General features: G+C 36.8%; 1 protein-coding gene across 2 annotated transcripts in view; it reads right to left on the reverse strand.

Annotated features, from left to right (window-relative positions):
* Window positions 1-5,265: 5,265 nt before the first annotated feature.
* CIR1 (corepressor interacting with RBPJ, CIR1) overlaps window positions 5,266-21,432 on the reverse strand; it is a 48,205-nt gene continuing 32,038 nt past the window's right edge. For both annotated transcript variants that reach the window (XM_063791309.1, XM_001148591.7), the window contains 3 exons: window positions 8,519-8,625; window positions 7,561-7,646; window positions 5,266-6,074 (listed from right to left, as the gene is read on the reverse strand). In XM_063791309.1, the coding sequence (XP_063647379.1) occupies window positions 5,399-6,074; window positions 7,561-7,646; window positions 8,519-8,625 (869 nt within the window). In that variant the 3' untranslated portion in view covers window positions 5,266-5,398. The remainder of the gene's footprint in view (window positions 6,075-7,560; window positions 7,647-8,518; window positions 8,626-21,432) is intronic.

A 21,432-nucleotide genomic window follows, 5' to 3' on the forward strand; every position in this document is an offset into this window, starting at 1 on the left:
AGAGAGCTTCCTTCAGAGATATTTATTGTAACGATACAAGGAGGAATTTGATCTGAAAAAGTCACCTGTTTGTTTACTTTCAAATTAGTAATCAGTTATTATCCCTTCTCCATAATTTTAACCGTTCAGTGTTATTTACCCCCCACCCTTCCCAGACGCTGGAGTGTATAGAAATATGTATGAGGTAAATACATACAGACATGCCTCCCCCATATATTGTTGATGTAAATATAGACTGTGTGTTTGCATCTCCAGTTAAGGAAAGGGTTTCAGAATGTCCGTGGGGACACGTCCCTCCAGGACCGGCTGTCGAGGACCCGGAAAACCACAGCCCCTAAGAGTTCCAGATTTTCCAAGACCCTTATACTCTCTTCCTGTAGAATTTCATACTGGGGGTTTTGCATTGTTTTGCAGGCATGTAACCATTTCTGGGTGATTCATTTATTTATAAAGGAAATGCACAGTGACAGGGTGTCTGCCCCAGTCCGCATTCTGCTTGCAGATTGCTGACGAAAGTTGATATCTTCATGTTTGTCCCAGGAGCTTCATAAAGCGCCCTCTTCACCTGTGGAGCCCGAGCGACCAGAAAAATTCTCTCGCTTTCCTAACTGCTGAAGGCGAGTCCGGCCCGCGCGGGGGACTGCGCCCGAGGCCCGGCAAGCTTAGGCGGGGACTGGCAGGGCCCTCGGCGGGCGGGCCCCCAGCGGAAAGGCCTGAGAATTGCTTCGGGGGGGTGGCTTGGGCCAACGGGGACGAGGGAGCCGCGCAGAGGGCAGGCCCCGACCCTTCCCCGCCGCACCTTGTGGGTCGGGTGTTGGGCGGCCTCCTGGCGCGGGAGGCGCATCTGCTAGGAAGGGTGTGCGCTCCCTCATTCTCGGCCTCCCCATTTCGGTTTGGGGTGTTTTCGCAAGGTTGCCAGACCGCGCATCCAGAAGGAAACCACCAGAGCACGCAGGGGGGCGTCGCCTCAGGATGGGAAGGGGCGACCCCAGCCAGGATTCATCCTGTCACCCTACTCCACCCCCATTCCGGCTTCCTTTAGGTTTAGGGCGACGTCCTCCTGGGAAGCCCTGCTCTGTCAACCCAGGAGCCCTCGGACCTCCACTTCTGTCTACCCCCTCGCGAAGCCCTTCAAGCCCAAGGGACTGGAGAAAGGCGGCTCCGGGGCAGCTCGGGCCGGAGGGTGCGTTTCTTTTCATTCCAGGCAGCTCTCCGCGTTCGTCCCGCACATCTTCGTCATTACTGCTACATTCTGGGCATTCTGGGGGTGATAAGTGTGGCGTGAAGGGAGGAGAAAGGGGAAGGTGCTGTGGAGTTACCTCTTCCTTTCCCATTAGCAGGAACCGGGTTTTAGGAGCCTCGATCAGGTAGGAGAGTTTTCAGAGGCCCCCGCTTTCCCAAACCTTAGTTTCCCCGGTCTGACTTGTTCCTCACAACTTTTTAAAGGTCTTTCTCCTTTTTGATCAGAGAATGCTCCCAAGGCCTGCAGGTATTGCATGCTTTTATCTCTTTTCAAGAAATGATAACTATAGCAGAGCTTTTCTTTTTCAGAAAACCTAAATAAGATTTTTAAATATCCTTCAGCTGCTGAAGCTAAAAATGCTACTTTCTTCCTGGTCTTACGTCCGGAGTGTGGAGCTGCGGCCCTCCGGAGCTACCTCCACCAGCATCTTGGCCCAGTGGTCATTAGGTAAGGAGAAGAGTGAAATGGCTCAGGTGGATTTTGAACTCTGAGCTTCAATGCCAAAGCATACGAAATGTTCAGTGATTAAAACTGGGAAACGCCTGCTCCCAGCAGCGTGGAATGATTTGATTCACTATCAGCAAGCAGTCTCATGGAAGAACAGCAAGAAAGGTCTCTTCAAGCCTTTCAGATGAAAAGCTTTCTTAAGATTACAGCCCTATGGTTCAAAACAAGATCTCCGCTTCACAATGCAAGGTAAGCAGACCTGCCACTATGCTGCAGAAACCTCTGCCCATTTTGGCCTTTATTAAAATAAATTATGACTAATTTACCACAGAGACGTTCAGATAAACAAGTTCTAACCTAGCAACTTGGTATTTCCTGATTATTTATAAATCGACAGCACCTCCTACAGGAATTAATTTGTTAGTGTTATGTTAAATGTTAGGTTAGGGGAAAAGTCCCTGCGAAGGCAGAGGGAGAAATGCCTCCAAAATGTGTCCTATGCCTTGTGCAGTTCCAGGCTCATGGATAAATAAGAAACTTGTAAGTGTGCCAAGATTTCTTTAAAGGAACTTCTCTATTAAGGGTAAGAATGACAAATTTCACCAGGCTGGTTTTCTAAAAAATATCCCCGTTGAGGACTTTTGTTTGGGTTCTTAAGTCATAGATTTATTAAACGTGGAGGATTCTTCTTGGGCTTTAGGTACGTAGAGGAATCTCTACACGTACTAGACATCCCTTTTATTATGAGGTTCATCTTATGAGGTTCGTCTCCTTGGTTTCTACCTTATATTTCAAAACAAAAGTAGAATTACATGTCCAATATTTTTATTTTGAAAAATTATTTTCCATCATTAGGGTATGTGGAACACATTAACTGAGCCTCTTTAAAGCTATTTGTTATCATGGTATGATTTTGTGTGAAAATGCCTCTCTTCCGTTTTTAAGTTTACAGTTAGAATGGTAGTTCGTTAGGGCTTTTGAGCACCCTTGGGTGACCAAGGCTGAAAGCCAAACAAAATCAACATCTTCCATAACTACATGGAAATTTTTTCTCAGAATTAGATGGTTAAAAATATTGGAGATTTTGGCAGTACTTTATAGTTTCTCAATCCTAACAATAAGGATAATTAAATCAGAGACTAAAAAAAATCTCATGGCCACTTTATAAAAAGTGGACCACATTGGCCAGGTATGGTGGTTCACGCCTATAATCCCAGCACTTTGGGAGGTTGAGGCAGGCAGATTGCTTGAATTCAGGAGTTCAAGACCAGCCTGAGCAACATAGCAAGATCTCATCTGCATTAAAAAAGTGGACCACGGTTTGTGAGTCAAATGAAAAAAGTGTAAGAAATAACGTTTTTAATTCATTTTTAATTTTAGGATGCATTTCAGCATTTCTCTTCATGAACACTGTATTGCTTCAGAAACCCTTTAAGGTAGTAAGTATTGCATAGGTTTTGACATTATAAAAATTATAAAGTCTAAAAAGGCATAAGGTAGAAAATAATCACTGCAACACTGATGAACTCAAGTTGTAAATTAGCAGTGTTTACCAATTTCAAATGCATGCTTTTTTTTAAGTGAATAAGGGATCTTTGAGGTGCGCTGTAAGTTATTTAACAATACTGTGGAAGGAATTCAAGTTCCTCCCCGCGCCCCCCCCCCCCCCACCCTGCGTCTTAAAAATCTAAATAATCAAGGGTTGTTTACCTCTTCACTTAGTTTTTCTTAGAGGACATTTGTTTTGTGTGTGTGCACAGACAAGGCAAAACATACATATCAGATGATGTGGAGTGGTTTTACTTCTTTCAAATGTTACTCCTACAGAATTTATGAAATTGTGACTGCCAACTATCAAAACCATCTAATCAGTATTTGTTTTGTATTAAGTAGCAGATGGTTAAAAAATATAGAACACTGATAAAAAAAACTTGTGTCCAAGATGTGAAGCTATGTTTTTTGGAACTGCATGTTACTTGTGATTTGTACCAGTTCTTTCTGTAGTTTTCCTTTACCATATCCTTTGAAACACAAGGGAAAATTTGCAGCTAAATTTAAATATACCTTATATACCTATACTGGTGAAATATCAAAACAGTTTGCATTGTTTCATTTGAAAATCTACCCCCTGCCCCCCGCCACGGACCACTGGTACGATCAACCAGGTATGAAGTAAAATCTTTAATAGTTGTATGCCAGTAATAGAAGGGCCAATTGTGGAAGGCAGAATAATAGTCCCTCATAGATGTACATATCCTAACCCCTGGAACCTGTGAATATGTTACATTACAAAGAAAAGAGGAATTAAAGTTGCAGATAGAATTAACATTGATATTAAAATTGGGAGATTATTGCATGATTCTTCAGGTGGGCCTGATGTAATCACAAGGTCCTTAAAATTGGAAGAGGGATGCAGAATGTCAAAGTGTCAGAATGATTAGATTTGAGAAGGACTTGACTCCTCTCTTAGCTTTGAAAACGGAGGAGGGGGGGCCAGGAGCCAAGAAATGCAGGCAGCATCTAGAAGCTGCAACAGGCAAGCAAACATATTTTCCCCTTGAGCCTCTAGAAGAAACACAATTCTATTGACATCTTGACTTTAGCCCATGTCAAACTTCTGACTTCTAGAACTGTTAATACAGCTGGACTGTTTTTTGTTTTGTTTTGTTTTTGAGATGGAGTCTTGCTCTGTCACCCAGGCTGGAGTGCAGTGGCGTGATCTTGGGTCACTGCAACCTCTGCTCCTGGGTTCAAGCAATTCTCCCACCTCAGCCTCCTGAGTAGCTGGGACTACAGGTGCGCACCACCATGCCTGGCTAATTTTTTTTTTTTTTTTTTGAGACGGAGTCTCACTCTGTCGCCCATGCTGGAGTGCAGTGGCGTAATCTTGGCTCACTGCAACCTCCACCTCCCAGGTTCAAGCGTTTCTCCTGCCTCAGCCTCCTGAATAGCTAGAACTACAGTGCATGCCACCATGCCCAGCTAATTTTTTGTATTTTTAGTAGACACGGGGTTTCACCATGTTGGCTAGGCTGGTCTCGAAACTCCTGACCTCAGGTGATCCGCCCGCCTGGGCCTCCCAAAGTGCTGTGATTACAGGCGTAAAGCCACCGTGCCTGGCCCCAGTTGGACTGTTTTAAGTTTGAGGTAATTTGTATACCTGCACAGAAAACTAATATTATCCAAATGTAAACAGCTTATTCTATAGAACAAAACACCTAAAGGGGGCTTAAAAGTCTTAAAGATTTATTAATCCTTGTTTAATTTATACTAATGAATTTGAATAATTATTACAATTCACTTCAAGCAAATTCAAATCCTAGAATAACAAATTTGAATTGAAAAAAGTAAATTATACCCATTTAAGGTACTGTCATTCTTTTAATGATGTTTCAGAACAAAGCAAATGTCACAGAGTTATATGCGGTTTTTATCTGGTATGGGGAACAAGAAACAGTTACCAACAGAAAATATTTCCACAGCCCCAAAATAGCTTACTTACAAATATTTGCAAAATTCATTCTTATAGTACTCATGTAGTTTTGTACTTGAATTGACAGTCTAGAGATGAAAAATTAAAATTGAGCTTTTTTATTAGAAAGACAACAGTACATAATTTACCCCTTGCTAAAGGTATTCAATAAAAAAGTGGAGATATTTTTATTCCCAGGTAATTGTCACATACAGTCTTTCTTCTCTACTTCTGCTTCATTCTCTTTGTGTCACTTTAGTATGTGTACCTCCTGGGTGCTCTCTGTACATTTTTTCTCCTCTATACAAGTCTGTGCCATGGCTTCTGCTGTCATTTCTTCTGCTTTGCTCTTCACCAGGATTTCGCTGTGGCCGTTTCCTTGTCTCCCTTTGCTTGTAACTACCAGGACTTCTGCTCCGGCTTCTCCGGCTCCTTTCCTCCCTGCCGTGGCTTCTGCTGCTCCCCTCCTTTCTTTCAGAGCCTCTCTTCTCTGGGCTGTGTTTATGGGTTCTGGACTTTTTGTCAGAATCAGAATGGCTCCATTTGCTGTCCTCCCTAGAACTCTCGTGTTTTAAGAACCTGGGCTTTTCCTTGGCTTTTTCCCGGTTACGGTGACTGCTAGAAAGTTCTTCATGAAGCTTTCTCTTCTTAGACTTGTCCTTCTCTTCAGAATCACTGTTGTTATGCCCTGAACACTTGTTTTTCTTTCTTTTCTTCCTTTGTATTTTTTTTTCTTTATTGTTACTCTCACTCTCACTACTGCTTTCTGAAGTCTCAGTAGAGGAAGAGGAGGAGGAGGAGGAAGACGAGGAAGAAGAGGACTTATGTTTTTTGTGTTTACTTCTGCTCTTCTGAAACTTTTTCTTTTTTCTATCTTTTTTCTTTTTTTTCTTCTCCAGTCGATCTAATTTCCTGTAATTGGGAAATAAACAGTAACAGACTGTGTGAAAAACAGTTATTTCATCAACTGTAAGTTATGAACAAACAATATATTTTCTTAGAAGTTATTAAAAATAGTATCCATGGCAGAGCGCGGTGGCTCATACCTGTAATCCCAGCACTTTGGGAGGCCACGGTGGGCGGATCACAAGGTCAGGAGTTCGAGACCAGCCTGACCAACATGGTGAAACCCCATCTCTAGTAAAAATACAAAAATTAGCCGGGCATGGTGGCACCTGCCTGTAATCCCAGCTACTCAGGAGGCTGAGGCAGAAGAATCGCTTGAACCCGGGAGGCGGAGGTTGCAGTGAGTCAAAATCATGCCACTGCACTCCAGCATGGGCAAAAGAGTGAGACTCTGTCTTAAAAAAAAAAAAAAAAAAAAGAACTGGTATCCATATATGAACGTATTGTTTACTAAATGACAACTCATTTTCTTCCTTTAAAATTATTCAAAGCGTGAATATATTAAATTAAAAAATTAAATGCATCAAGCCAATTTTCTGACTATACTTCAATAGTAATGACTACTTTTTTGTTAAATTCTTACTGAGTTGAAATTATATAGCACTCTAAAGGGTCATCCTAAAGAAAGCCTGTGAAAGGTGTGTAACATCAGTTGGAACTACTATAAAAGCAAATATATAGCTATAATCAGATGAAAAATTAATTTTATGTACTATTTTATAGTATATAAATATTAATCAACATTATCAAAATTCAAGAGAATATTCTCCAGAAATTCTGAGTAAGAGTACACATTAAACTTCTGAAATATTGGTTTTATAAAATAATATAGTTAATACTTGTTTTCAACAATTGTTTAGTTTTATAAATAGGACAATCCTATTAAAACATTCTGAATTTCTAAAGAGTACTTCACATTCTTGGAGGAGTAACTTGTTTATATGGTATGTTTGAGTTACTCTGAAAATAAGTCTCTAGGTTCTGTCTAGCCATTCTCAAAACTCTACATACTGAAAGCATCATGAGCTCCCTCTATTGGACCCAGCAGACATTTCTTGGATTCTTTTAATTCAGAGGTAGTCTGTTTAACAAAATTCACGTTTACCTTAAATTTAAGCATTCTTTCTGCATTCTCATAAAATTTTACAAAACATTTTAAAAATGGCCAAAAATGTTTCCTAAGAACAAATTGTGTGCGAAGATACATACAAATCTATTTTGAAAAGTAAAAGCTATAAATAAGTCTAATTCTAAATTAAACATTCTGAAAAGTGCAATCGTTTTGTGGTACAATCTGAGTATACAATCTTACACTCATTTCCATGTTACTGAAAAGACAGACAAAATTGTATTAGCTATGGGTGAAGAATAATCAATAAATGTGATGCATGGTATAAGGACCTTCATGAGCTCTTAGGATCAGAGTTGAATACGATACTGAGATGAATACTAAGGAAAAAATAAATCTATTAAATATATACTTTTAAATTACCTGAGAAGTTTCTGTTTTTGTTTGGTTGTTAGTGACTTTAAAAATTCAACTTCTGGATCTTCTTCACCCTCACTTGCAACATACTCCTGAGTCAACAAAGATATCATTAAATTGCTAGATTTCAACACAAGGTAGTTAGTAGATAAAAAAGAAAACATTTATAAATAAGTTTTGTATCAGGGACACACTGTAGATGAATATGATATTTTGGATTGGGAAGTGGGAGAGAATTAAAAAATTTTTTTGTAGTCTCCCTGCCGAAGTGGATCATATAGCACTAAGAGGTTAACGTGACTGCTTTGCCAGCATTAGGAAACTTTTCCAGGAAAAGGATGATAGACACACACAGATAAAATGTTTAGAGCATGACTTCCATTCTCTATCTCTTGAATGTTAACACTTGCCAGTTTAAATACTTTATTTTTAATTTAATGAAATATAAAAAAGAAGATTATGAGATTATGAGAATGTCAAAATATCCACAATTTTAGCTTTTATTATAATTTCAACAGCACATTATCAAATATATAATAATATAGCCCTTCAAACTCAATCATTTTATGGATCTATGTATAGTTTAATAAAATAAATAAGTTTAAAATATTTTCTACAATTTTTAGGAGTTTTTACATACTTCTAACCATTGGTTCTATTTAATGTCATATCAGGGGTAAGTTAGCAGGAAGGAAAAACCAACAACCTCATCACCAGTTCAGTTAGATATTTTATCCACATAAACTCAGAGGAGCAGTTTCATTTATTAAAATACAGGTTTATAAACAATTTCTCATTTAGATTAAAATAATAAAGCAAAATCAAAATACATTTTGGGCATTTTCTTTGCTCTATCTTACTTTCCTATGGATATATGCATATTGGAAAACATTAAGTAGCAATTCACAAGCAATCACATTTAGATTTATAGACATTTTCAGCTTACTGATAAAAAGATCATTACCTGTGATGGATCATTTGCGGTCAAGTTTCTCCCCAGTACATTTCGTTTCAGTGCAAACCCACTGTTTCTCATCTCCGCTATTAGCTCCGAGGGGTGCATCGATGGCCCTGTTCACAAAAATCACAGTTTGAATGTATCATTTATATCTCTCTACCTTTTTCGGACTCCACAGTAGGAATGCAGTTGAAGCTTTGTTAAGTAAAATCACAGCTAAATCAACTCAATAATCTTCTGCTGAGCAAATAATCAGATATGATTTTCTAAAACAGCAGTCTGGAGATTCAGAATAGAAAATAATTGCATTTTTCTTTACGTGCAAGGGGAGTCTTCTTATGTAACTTTGTCATATTGAAAAAGATACATTTAGATGTTATCTGGTTGGCAGTTTTTAGTATAAAATCAAAGCAAAATATTATAATAAAAAACTACAATTAAACTTTTAGTAGTTATTCTCTCAGTAAGAGTTCATTTAAAAGATGTATTTTTAAAGGTACATGAGGAATTTATCATCCTTATTTCCAATGCAAAATTCCTCATCCTTACTTGTCAAATAACAATACTGAATACATTGCCAAGTAGTTGCTAATCACACACACACACACACACACACACACACACACACACCTATGGGTAACCACCAAGTACTTTAATTAATCTTGCTTTTATTCCCAGATTTCAAAATTTTTAATTACTAGCTTGGGTTGCTAACAAGCAGTTTTAGGCTGGCTATTGGTATGTATGTTTTATATTTTTTTACACTACACTTCCACTTTTGCAAAATCTCAGACTGAAGAGTGAGCTTTTTGTTTCCCAAATATGAACTAACAATAAATTTTAAAAATTTTCAGCTGGGAGTGGTGGCTCATGCGTGTAATCCCAGCATTTTGGGAGGCAGAGGCAGGAGGATCACTTGAGCCCAGGAGGCCAACTTGGCCAACATGGCAAAACCATGTCTCTAAATAAATAAATAATTTTTTTTAAAGGTTTGCCCCCTGCCCTCAAACATAAGGTTTATGTAAGGTAAGAGAGACTCTTATCTCATTTTGTATATTCCTGTTTCATTTTGTTTTCCCTGCAGATAGCAAACTAATGACAACATTTCATGGCAGCTATTTAAAGTTGCCAGCCTAAATCACCTACACTGGCTTAAATGACGTACTCCAGCTGATGTGTCTGTCATTTAGGGAAGAATGAGACAGTTACTGCCAAAAAGGAGTTCATACGGGAGGGTAGGGGGATAGAAAAATATTCAGAAATGAGTTCTTTAGTTTGCTGGTTAAATACTTTGTCTATTTCTTTTTACTGCTTTGTTGGTCTTTTACCACTTATTTGCGCACTCACCTGCATATTATCATGGAAAGCAAAAGGCAATCAGTTCAAATTTGTTTACCTGTCAATAGCAGATGTGGTTAAAAATTTGGTGAGAAAAACTCAGTTATAAGATAATATATTTTACTGGACTTTCCAGGCTTTACCATTCCATTCATATTGCCAAGAACAACTGTAAGTTTGCCCTAGGTACTAGGGAGATGATGGGAAAAAATTGTCTATTATTGGAGTATGGGGGAAGTTATTAATGATGTCATAGTTTTAGGAAAAAAAGCCTTATTTAGTTAAAAACAAACAAAAACACCTGTCTTATATTAATATTTCATTTTAAACCAAGAGGGTTTTTAATTTTTTTCTTCTATACAAAATGTTTAATTCCTATGTATTACTTTAATGGCCCTTTAATTATTCAGTCTGGTTGCTAATATTGATAATACAATCTTAAAATTGAATTTTAAATATTAATACTGGTTGCCTCTAAATGGCATAGAGGTGCTCATACAATTAAGAGCTTTTTTGTGTGTGTGTGTGTGTGTGTGAGATGGAGTCTTGCTCTGTTGCCCAGGCTGGAGTGCAGTGGCACGATCTCAGCTCACTGCAACCTCCGCTACCTGGGTTAAAGCAATTCTCCTGCCTCAGCCTCTGGAGTAGCTGGGATTACAGGCACCTGCCACCATGCCTGGCTAATTTTTGTATTTGTAGTAGAAACGGGGTTTCACCATGTTGGTCAGGCTGGTCTCAAACTCCTGACCTCGTGATCTGCCAGCCTCAGCCTCCTAAAGTGCTGGGATTACAGCCGTGAGCCACCGCGCCCGGCTCAATTAAGAGCTTTAAATGAATAATAGAATGTTTACTTTGGTGGCTTCTCAAATTTCACATGTAGGAACTTAATTTTATAAAGTAGAAAATGTCTCTTCTGAAGTGTCAAAACTACATTTCCTTGTCAACAATTTTATTAGATATCGAATGAATTCAGACACCAAACTTGTTAATAATTAGAATAAAAACCACTCCAATAAAGGGTCACAAAGCTTGGCCATCATGATGAGAGGTTATACTAATTTCATCAGTTTTCATCACAAGATGGGTAATTTTAATAAGATGTTATAGAAAGCATGCCTTCTTTACAGTACTTCCAACTATGTCAAGAAAATGATGTATTTCCCCAGTGTTACAGAGATTATACAGACTATTAAACAATCATTACTCTTCTAGCATTTATATTTTTCAAAAACCCCAACTGAAAACTCTGTGTAGTATATAAATTTAGCACACTTTCACAATGTATGACTGTAAATACAGTTCTTAGTGAAGTGCTCGACAAATACTACTAAAGAGTAACAACTATTATTTTTACCAGTAGCTATTCAACTTTCTTATATAAGAAATTGTCTTTTTATAAGATATATATGTACATATATCACTTATATATGTACATATATATTTTATATTATATATAAAATATATATTATATATTATATATTATATATTATATATAATATATAATATATAATATATATTATATAATATATAATATATATTATATAATATATATTATATATTATATAAAATATATAATATATATTATATATATTATATAATATATATTATATTATATATGTAATAATTTATAAAATATAATATATATTATATTATATATATTATATATTATATATAATATATATTGTATTTTATATATTTTATATATAATATATATTGTATTTTATATATTTTATATACAATATAATATATATTGTATTTTATATATTTTATATATAATATAATATATATTATATTTTATATATTTTATATATAATATAATATATAATATTTTATATATTTTATATATAATATAATATATAATATTTTATATATTTTATATATAATATAATATATATTATATTTTATATATTTTATATATAATATAATATATATTATATTTTATATATTTTATATATAATATATATTATATTTTATATATTTTATATATAATATAATATATATTATATTTTATATATTTTATATATAATATAATATATATTATATTTTATATATTTTATATATAATATATATTATATTTTATATATAATATATATATTATATTTTATATATTTTATATATTATATATATATTTTATATATTTTATATATAATATAATATATATATTTTATATATTTTATATATAATAATATATTATATATATTTTATATATAATATATATTATATATAAAATATATATAATATATTATTATATATTTTATATATAATATATATTTTATATATGTATATATATATTATATATATATATATTTTTTTTTTTGGTAGAGACAGGGTTTTGCCATGTTGCCCAGGCTGGTCTTGAATGCCTCAGCTCAAATAATACACCTGCCTAGGTCTCCCAAAGTACTGGGATTACAGTTGTAAGCCACTGCACCCGGCCACTATCCAAATTCCATGACTATCTTATGGTACTTTTCATAATACAAAAAAATGCTCTTAGTAGTAATACTTTTCACAATGCAGTCTTATTCACATATTTTTTTATACTTAAACCTTCTCCTATCAACCAAAGTTCTGGGTTTAAAGTTCTAGGTTTAGGAGATGAAACAAGTCAGGTTTAATCAAGATATATTTAGCAAGTATCTTTCTACTTTCACATTATTATGACAGAGGCTATGTAGAGTTACACTGACAGAAATGACTCCAGATCTTTTGAGAACTCAAAATTTGGTTGATAAAATAGATGATTACAGATATGTTGATAAAATAGATTACACAAATATGTTCAAATGTAAAATAACTACTTTTATGTATGGTGCCTTAATAATTTCAATTATAGCTGGAGTTGGATCTTAAAAATTGTTTGGCTTATTCTTAAATTTGTCATGGTAGAATAATACTAGAGAATTCAGAAAGAAGGCATTTGTTCTAAAATGCAGATTTGTGAGGGCCCCTTTCTAGATCATCTCAGCCAAGCCTTCACAGCATGAAAACCAATGTTCCCACTTAGAAAAGCAGGTCCACTGAAGAAACTGCTTTCAACATTCATTTATTTTACAAACTTTTCTTTGCTGTGATATGGATAAGTATCAAAATACCAATTGTGTACAGTTCCATGTTCTGATTAGACCCAGGCTCTACTAGAAAAATACCATGAAATCGAGTCTCAGGAAAGAAAAAATTCCTAGAAGGTAAATTATGCTATACAAAATAATGTGTGCAAAGCGCTTAATCTACTCACTAAGAGTATTCATTTTTACAGAACAAAAACAATGAAAGGTAAAAAAAGAATGTCCTGTTGTAAAATAGGTATTTTATCAAAGAATAATATACAAACTCAAAAGTTCTGGCTATGAGGAAATGGCATACAACTGACTCCACAATTATAGTATGGCAGTCCCAGGGGAATGCCACAAATGGCATAGGAGGGAGACTAAAGCTGAAGTCAAAGACACTTGTGTTTCACTGCAAACACTAGGTCCATCTGCTCCATTCCAAGTTCATCATTCTTTTCTTTAGCCAGGATGGTCTCGATCTCCTGACCTCGTGATCCGCCCACCTCGGCCTCCCAAAGTGCTGGGATTACAGGTGTGAGCCACCACACCTGGCCCATCATTCTTTTCAAACAATGCATTATCACCTACAATTTTATGGTATTAAGTAGGAGAAAAGGGGGCAGTGAGTTGTAGGTTAGGTAAGGCTGAATTAGAAATGCCTTTCCTGGCCAGGCGCAGTGGCTCATGCCTGTAGTCCCGGCACTTTGGGAGGCAGAGGCGGGTGGATCGCCTGAGTCCAGGAGTTCAAGACCAGCTTGGGCAACATGGTGAGACCCTGTCTCTACAAAAAATACAAAAATTAGCTGGCCGTGGTGGCGCACATGCCTATACTCCCAGCTACTAGAGAGGGTGAGGTGGGAGGATCACTTGAACACAGGAGGTTGAGGGTGCAGTGAGCCTGTGATCTCACCACTGCACTCCAGCCTCAGCAACAGAGTGAGATCCTGTCAAAAGAAAGACAGAGGCCGGGCGCGGTGGCTCACGCCTGTAATCCCAGCACTTTGGGAGGCCGAGGCGGGCGGATCACGAGGTCAGGAGATCGAGACCATCCTGGCTAACACGGTGAAACCCCGTCTCTACTAAAAATACAAAAAATTAGCCGGGCGTGGTAGCGGGCGCCTGTAGTCCCAGCTACTCGAGAGGCTGAGGCAGGAGAATGGCGTGAACCCGGGAGGCGGAGCTTGCAGTGAGCCGAGATCGCGCCACTGCACTCCAGCCTGGGCGACAGAGCGAGACTCCATCTCAAAAAAAAAAAAAAAAAAAGACAGACAGAAAAAAAGACAGATGGGAAGGAAGAAAGAAAGAAAGAAGAAAGGAAGGAAGGAAGGAAAGGAAGAAAGAAAGAAAGGAGAAAGAAAGGAGAAAGGGGAGAAAGGAAAGAAAGGAAAGAAAGAAAGAGGGAGGGAGGGAGGAAGGAAGGAAGAAGGGGAAGGGGAAGGGGAAGGAAAGAGGACAGACTGACTGACTGGCCTGTCTCTCCTTCTCCCAAATTTAACATATTATGTACTTAATTTATAGGATGCCACTGTTGGCTGAAACTAAATTGCTACCCTAAAGTGAATATAGTTTTTCTTCCTATTACAGTGATGATCTATTTTTTTTCCCTTCTCATTGTGTGTGTGTTTTAATTTAACTTTATACTACGGAAAATTGCAAACCTACATCACATAGCTTCAACAATTAACAATATTTTGTCATTCTTGTCTTAGCTATTACTTCCAAATTTATTTTTTTCATAGAATATTTTAAATAAAATCTCAACCTCAATACCTTTATTATGCTTCTCAACATTGATAATTTTAAAATGTCATCGAATAGTCAACATTCAGATTTCTCAAACTGTCTCAAAAGTATCTTTTTACAGTTGGTTTGCTCAGATTAGGATACAAACAAGGTCCACATATTGTATTTGATTTATAGATCTCTTTTAATCTAAAACATTTACCTATCTTCCCCTCCCTATTGTTATTCATTTGTTAAAGAAATTGGGTAATTTGTCCTGTAGATTTCCCACATTCTGGACAGTGATGCCATTTAACATGTTTCTCTAGCTCTTATATTTCCTATAAATTGGTAGTTAAGTCTAGAGGCTTATTATTAAATTATTTTGATATTTTATACCACATACTTTGGGGGAATATATGGCAAGTTTTGTAAAGTTTGGATTTAGGAAAATGACACCTGAAAATACACTTCTGGTTAATTAAAACATGTTTCTAGCTAAAGAAAAAGGAGGCCAAGACTACTTGTATGTTCTTGTAATCACTTTCCCATGTATTTATTGCAGTCAAACTAACAGTAATATAACCATAAAAGTTGTTTTAAAATAAACCCCAACATTATCACAAATGAAAGAAAGTACAATCTTCTGTCCCTTTTTCTTTCCTAAAGTTAAATTGGCTATATCTAGCGAATAAGCCAGTCCCTGTCACTAAATGCAAAAAGGACAGTTAGACACTAGTTAGAGTATGTGATCAGGAGGGAGATATGTGTCTAACGGGACTTATCAAGAATTATCTTACACTTATATTTGATTACTAATATTACCGTAACCTTTCTGCTTTTAAGAAAGCTTAAAGTTATCTTTTAAAAGGACTAAAAAAAGGGGCTCAGTAGGAACATGCAGCATAACACCCAGGAAAAAAAGTGAACAAAGCTATTAATAAAGTGTGTGGGTGATTTTTATTTATATAGATGAGAATGTTTTATGTATGATTTTCTAAAGGTTATGCAAGAACCAACTGTACTGAATTGTAATAAAACTGCTCCATACTGGGAATTTTCCTGACACACTGCCAGTTCATCTTAGTGGAGGCTGGAAACATAGGGTTTCTTATTGCCCTCATCCCAAGTTCATACTGAAGACAGCTAATTGATGTCTATTGAAACACACAATATAAAGGAAAAATTAAACATTTCGTTTTAGTCTATGTGTCTGGAAAGTACACAAAGGCAAAGAAATATGAAACTGTCCTTATTGTATGCTAGTAAAAAAAATCACTGTTTATTAGAAACTTTGCCTTACAGAATGAAGATATTTTATTTTTATTTATTTTTATTTTTTTGAGAGGGAATCTTGCTCTATCGCCCAGGCTGAAGTGCAATGACACCATCTCAGCTCACTGCAACTTCCACCTCCTGGGTTCAAGCGATTCTCCTGCCTCAGCCTCCCAGCAGCTGTGATTACAGGCGCTGGCCACAAAACCCGGCTAATTTTTGTATTTTAGTAGAGATGGGGTTTCATCATGTTGGTCAGGCCGGTCTCGAACTCCTGACCTCAAATGATCCACCAGCCTTGGCCTCCCAAAGTGCTGGGATTACAGGCGTGAGCCACCGTGCCCGGCCTAGAATGAATATAAAGATATATGACTTATATGTAATTACTTATATTTTCAACTTAATTTATATGCAAATATTTTAGTGATGATATATCTGGCAATAATAGTTAATTCATAGCCCTACAAGACTACAAAAAATCATTTGTGCTGTGATGAACCTGAAGTATTAGAAGTTAGCATTATTATTACTATTATTTTTTGAGACAGAGTCTCAGCCTGTTGCCCAGACTGGAGTGCAGTGGCACAATCTCAGCTCACTGCAACCTCTGCCTCCCAGGTTCAAGCAATCCTCTTGCCTCAGTCTCCCAAGGAGCTGGGATTACAGGCGCACGCCACCATGCCCAGCTAATTTCTGTATTTTTAGTAGAGATGAGGTTCACCATATTGGCCAGGCTGGTCTCGAACTCCTGATTTCAGCCTCTCAAAGTGCTGGGATTACAGGCGTGGGCCACTGTGCCCAGCCCAGAAGTTAGCATTATGTTTTAAATGAGTTATGGGAATATGAATGCTCTTGAAAAGTTAGGCATCCATGAGCCTCAAAAACTTGTTGAATCAAAGAAATGAGATACAAAAGAGTACCTACTGTATGATTTCACTTATAAGAAGCTCAAGAACAGATAAAATTCATATATTGGATTAGGAATTAGAAAAATGGTTGTGGGAGGAGAAGGCAGCCTGGAAAAGGACAGAAGGGCATTTTCTAGGGTGATGGCAATGCTCTGTATCTTGTCAGGGATGTTGGTTACCTGGGTGTATACATTTGTCAAATTCAAACTCTACATTTAAGACCAGTGCATTTTACTTAAAAAAAAAGAGATTTTAAATCCATAAACAGTGATTACTGAGTGACTATGGTACTGTAGCCACTCATTATATCTATATATTATATATCTCTCTATGAGAAGACCTCTGCATAGGGAATTCAAACTTACATATCCCAAGTATATAACTTAGAAAATGGTTTAAAAAATTAGTGTGTAATACCAGTTAGAATGGCAATCATTAAAAAGTCAGGAAACAACAGGTGCTGGAGAGGATGTGGAGAAATAGGAACGCTTTTACACTGTTGGTGGGAGTGTAAACTAGTTCAACCACTGTGGAAGACAGTGTGGCAATTCCTCGAGGATGTAGAACTAGAAATACCATTTGACCCAGCCATCCCATTACTGGGTATATACCCAAAGGATTATAAATCATGCTGCTATAAAGACACATGCACACTTATGTTTACTGCAGCACTATTCACAATAGCAAAGACTTGGAACCAAAGCAAATGTCCATCAATGACAGATTGGATTAAGAAAATGTGGCACATCTACACCATGGAATACTATGCAGCCATAAAAAAGGATGAGTTCATGTCCTTTGTAGCAACATGGATGAAGCTGGAAACCATCATTCTGGGCAAACTATCGCAAGGACAGAAAACCAAACACTGCATGTTCTCACTCATAGGTAGGAATTGAACAATGAGAACACTTGGACACAGGAAAGGAGACATCACACACTGGGGCCTGTTGTGAGGTGGGGGAATGGGGGAGGGATAGCATTAGGAGAAATACCTAATGTAAATGACGAGTTAATGGGCGCAGCAAACCAACACGGCACATGTATACATATGTAACAAACTGCACGTTGTGCACATGCACCCTAGAACTTAAAGTAAAATAAATAATTTTAAAAAATTGGTGTGTAATATTGAGAGTTTATTATTTTATCTCCTTAGTACTTGAGAGAACTTGTTTTTTGCCTTCAAGTTTATAATATTTTGGGGAAAATTATTTCATAGGAAAGACTTAAATTGTAAATTTTTATTATACATTCAGAAGAGATTATAAATGGTAATGTTTAGAATAGTTAGCAAAGCCTTTCCATTCACTCACTCACTAAACCAGTAGTGGAACATGGGGGTTTGTGTTAAATTCATTAAGTATGATTTGGGTAGAAGAATTAATATTTACTGAGTGAACTAAATTTCATTCATTCTCCTTTTCTCAGGTAATCACAAGCTAATTTCTTTACTTGAAGCTGATAGACCTTGAGTAGATGAAATGATGGTAATAGGAAGAGTCATGTAGAAGAGAGTTATGACTGTGATTGGAGAATCATAATACCCCTTTGAGATTATGGGAGGTGTAGCTTCCACTAGTACATGCCTTTAACATCAAGCAGGGTCATTTACTGACAGAACAAGATTGTAATTAAAAATTTGTTCAAGTCAACAAAATTTCAAGGAACAGCCATGCTAACAACAAATTTAATTACAAAATTATAATAATGTGTATAAATAATTTGAAATGACTTAACCATTGGTAATACCTAAAATAAAATAGCCAAAATTTGAAGTACTAATAAGGAGCATTATTATGACCTTTGAAGTACTATGACTGGACAAGTTTTACTAAAATTCCTTGTTAATAGGCCAGTATTTCTTTTCAACTAACTAGCTTCCTCTTGCATAAAAAAATTTTAAACATCAAATCACCTACATATTATAAAGGAGAGACTTATAATCAACTATAATCAAGTACAATCAACTACGATCAACTATATATTATAAAAGAGGGAAATGGTGCCTAACTTCACTTCTTTATTTTGAGGTCAGTTCTTTATTTACTAGTTACAATATTTGCCTGTTTTAGGAGTTTAGCTTTAATAAAATTCTGGTAACACAAATGTTTTTCTGCAGTAGAATCATGTTGGAGGATTAAAAAGAAGTCTGCCATTAGATGCAGGGCTATGAGTAGCTATCCTGGTAGGACTTCACCTCTCCAAGGAGTTGCATAAGGGAACTGCTCTGTAACAGATTCAGGTAGGATTGCCAGAAGGGCAAGTGAGTTTGTCATCTTTCTTTCTACAGGAAGTTCCTCTGGTATGCTCCTAGGTGTCTTCCTAGCAAATATTATGATCAGACAATTATTTTGGTAAATTTCCCAAATGTGTTCCCAAGCAACAAAAATGGCTTCAACACGAAAGGTTTATGAAAAGATGGAGGAGAAGCATGTGCAGCGCTTCTTGCAAAAAATGTCTATCAGTACCATGGCTTAATGCAGCATTCTTCAAGAAAAATTAAATCAAGAATTAGGAAAAATTAGGCAAGGAGAAGAACACTGACACACAAACAAATCTTTGCAGCAAGTGTAAAATAAAACTTCCTTAGTTTAAATTGTTCATTTTCATATGGTTAGAACACACTAAAAACTATAGTGTAAACAAGATTGGATAGAAACATTTGAGGCATTAAGTCCTTATCATATTTTACCCATTTGTGGTGTGTCTAGAACTCAGACTTAGGCAATTCTTATTTTTTTTTAAAAGCAATTTTGTATATGTATAGTGTATCTGGTGACATTATTTTGAATTTGAAATTTACTTTTATTCGAATCATGAAATTTACCATATTATCCTATCTACTCAGTCCCAAATATTTGAAAAAATTAGCTAAATTTAAAAAAATTATGGCAGGGCTGGGCATTGTGGCTTATGCCTGTAATCCCAGCACTTTGGGAGGCTGAGGCCAGAGGAACACTTGAACCCAGGAGTTTGAGACTAGCCTGGGCAACATAGTGAGAGCCTGTAAATTTTTTTACAAAAAAAAATTGAAAATGAGCCAGGCATTGTGGTATATGCCTGTGGTCCCAGCTACTCTGAAGGCTGAGGTGGGAGGATTGCTTGAGCCCAGGAGATTGAGGCTGCAGTGAGCTGCGACTGTGCCACTGCACTCCGGCCTGGGGGACAAAGCGAGACCTTTTCTCAACAAAAACAAAAACAAAAACAAAAAATTATGGCAAAGTAACTAGAAATATATAATAACTTAAACTGAAAAATCCAAAACTCAATTAGTAAAATATGAAATAAATGTTAACAAATTTGGAGTCAATGTTTATTCACTTTTTGTTGCTTTTATAACTTTGAGCTTGAAAGTCCTCTTATTCTCATAACAAGAAAAAAGCTGAAACAACAGAAAATTTAAAAATCTTAATTAGCCAGGCGTGGTGATGGGCACCTGTAGTCCCAGCTACTCAGGAGGCTGAGGCAGGAGAATGGCATGAACCCAGGAGGGAGGTGGAACTTGCAGTGAGCCGAGATCATGCCACTGCACTCCAGCCTGGGTGACAGAGCGAGACTCTGCCTCAAAAAAAAAAAAAAAATCTTACATTTATCAGAGAATTGAGGTCGCAGGGCAAACCGCTGCCCTGAAAACTGGAGAGATAGGTAATACAGAGTATTATAGCTTGCTGGAATGAGAAACTACTGCTGGAGCCAGCCATTGGTAGGAATACTTAGAGTAATTTGACTAATTGTTGGAGACTGAGCATGGACTAGCTTGACAGATAAAAGCTCCTAGAGGCCCAACCATAGTAGAGCCCCCTTTCATGAGTTTTATTTCCAGAGTCTCCACCAGGTTCTCATTGTGAAGACCAAAGAACAGTCTCCGTGTGCTTCCCTTCCATCAATGGGAAGGGAAAAGTAACCATTTCCAAATATACCCAGAGCATTTTGTTTTCCTTAACAAATGCTTACTCTCAAGGACAACTATGTCACCATAGCCAAGCCTACATGGGAAAATAAAGCTGAGAAGCACATGTGAAGGTTACAGCCCACAAGCACAGGCTCACTGAAAGACTAAGACCTAATCACAGAATAAGAGAATGCTTCCTTCTCCCCTATATCTTACTACCACATCAGGAGCATTCCTGTATAATATCAGGGGATTAAAAATGAAAGAACTGCAAGGCTCAGACCCTTAATACTGAAAGAGGAGTCTTTTGGGAAAGCTAAAGATAAGAGCAGACAAAAACAAGGACACTAGAGGAAATTTAGCCTCTGACATCTACAGTGACAGCAAACAGTAGACACAGTCTTAAGGCCTAGCCAGATAAACATAAAACCTCACCTTACAGGCCTGTTTACCTCAGTTCCTTTTACCTGATACACCATGTCCAGCTTTCAACAAAAAATTATAAGGTATGCTCTATTAGTCTGTTTTCATGCTGCTGATAAAGACATACCCTAGACTGGGAAATTTACAAAAGAAAGAGGTTTAATTGGACTTATAGTTCCATGTGGCTGGGGAAGCCTCACAATCATGGTGGAAGGCAAGGAGGAGCAAGTCATGTCTTACATGGATGGCAGCAGGCAAAGAGAGAGAGCTTGTGCAGGGGAATTACTCTTTTTAAAACCATCAGAT

This window comes from Pan troglodytes, chromosome 13 (assembly GCF_028858775.2).
Source record: "Pan troglodytes isolate AG18354 chromosome 13, NHGRI_mPanTro3-v2.0_pri, whole genome shotgun sequence".
Taxonomy (NCBI): domain Eukaryota; kingdom Metazoa; phylum Chordata; class Mammalia; order Primates; family Hominidae; genus Pan; species Pan troglodytes.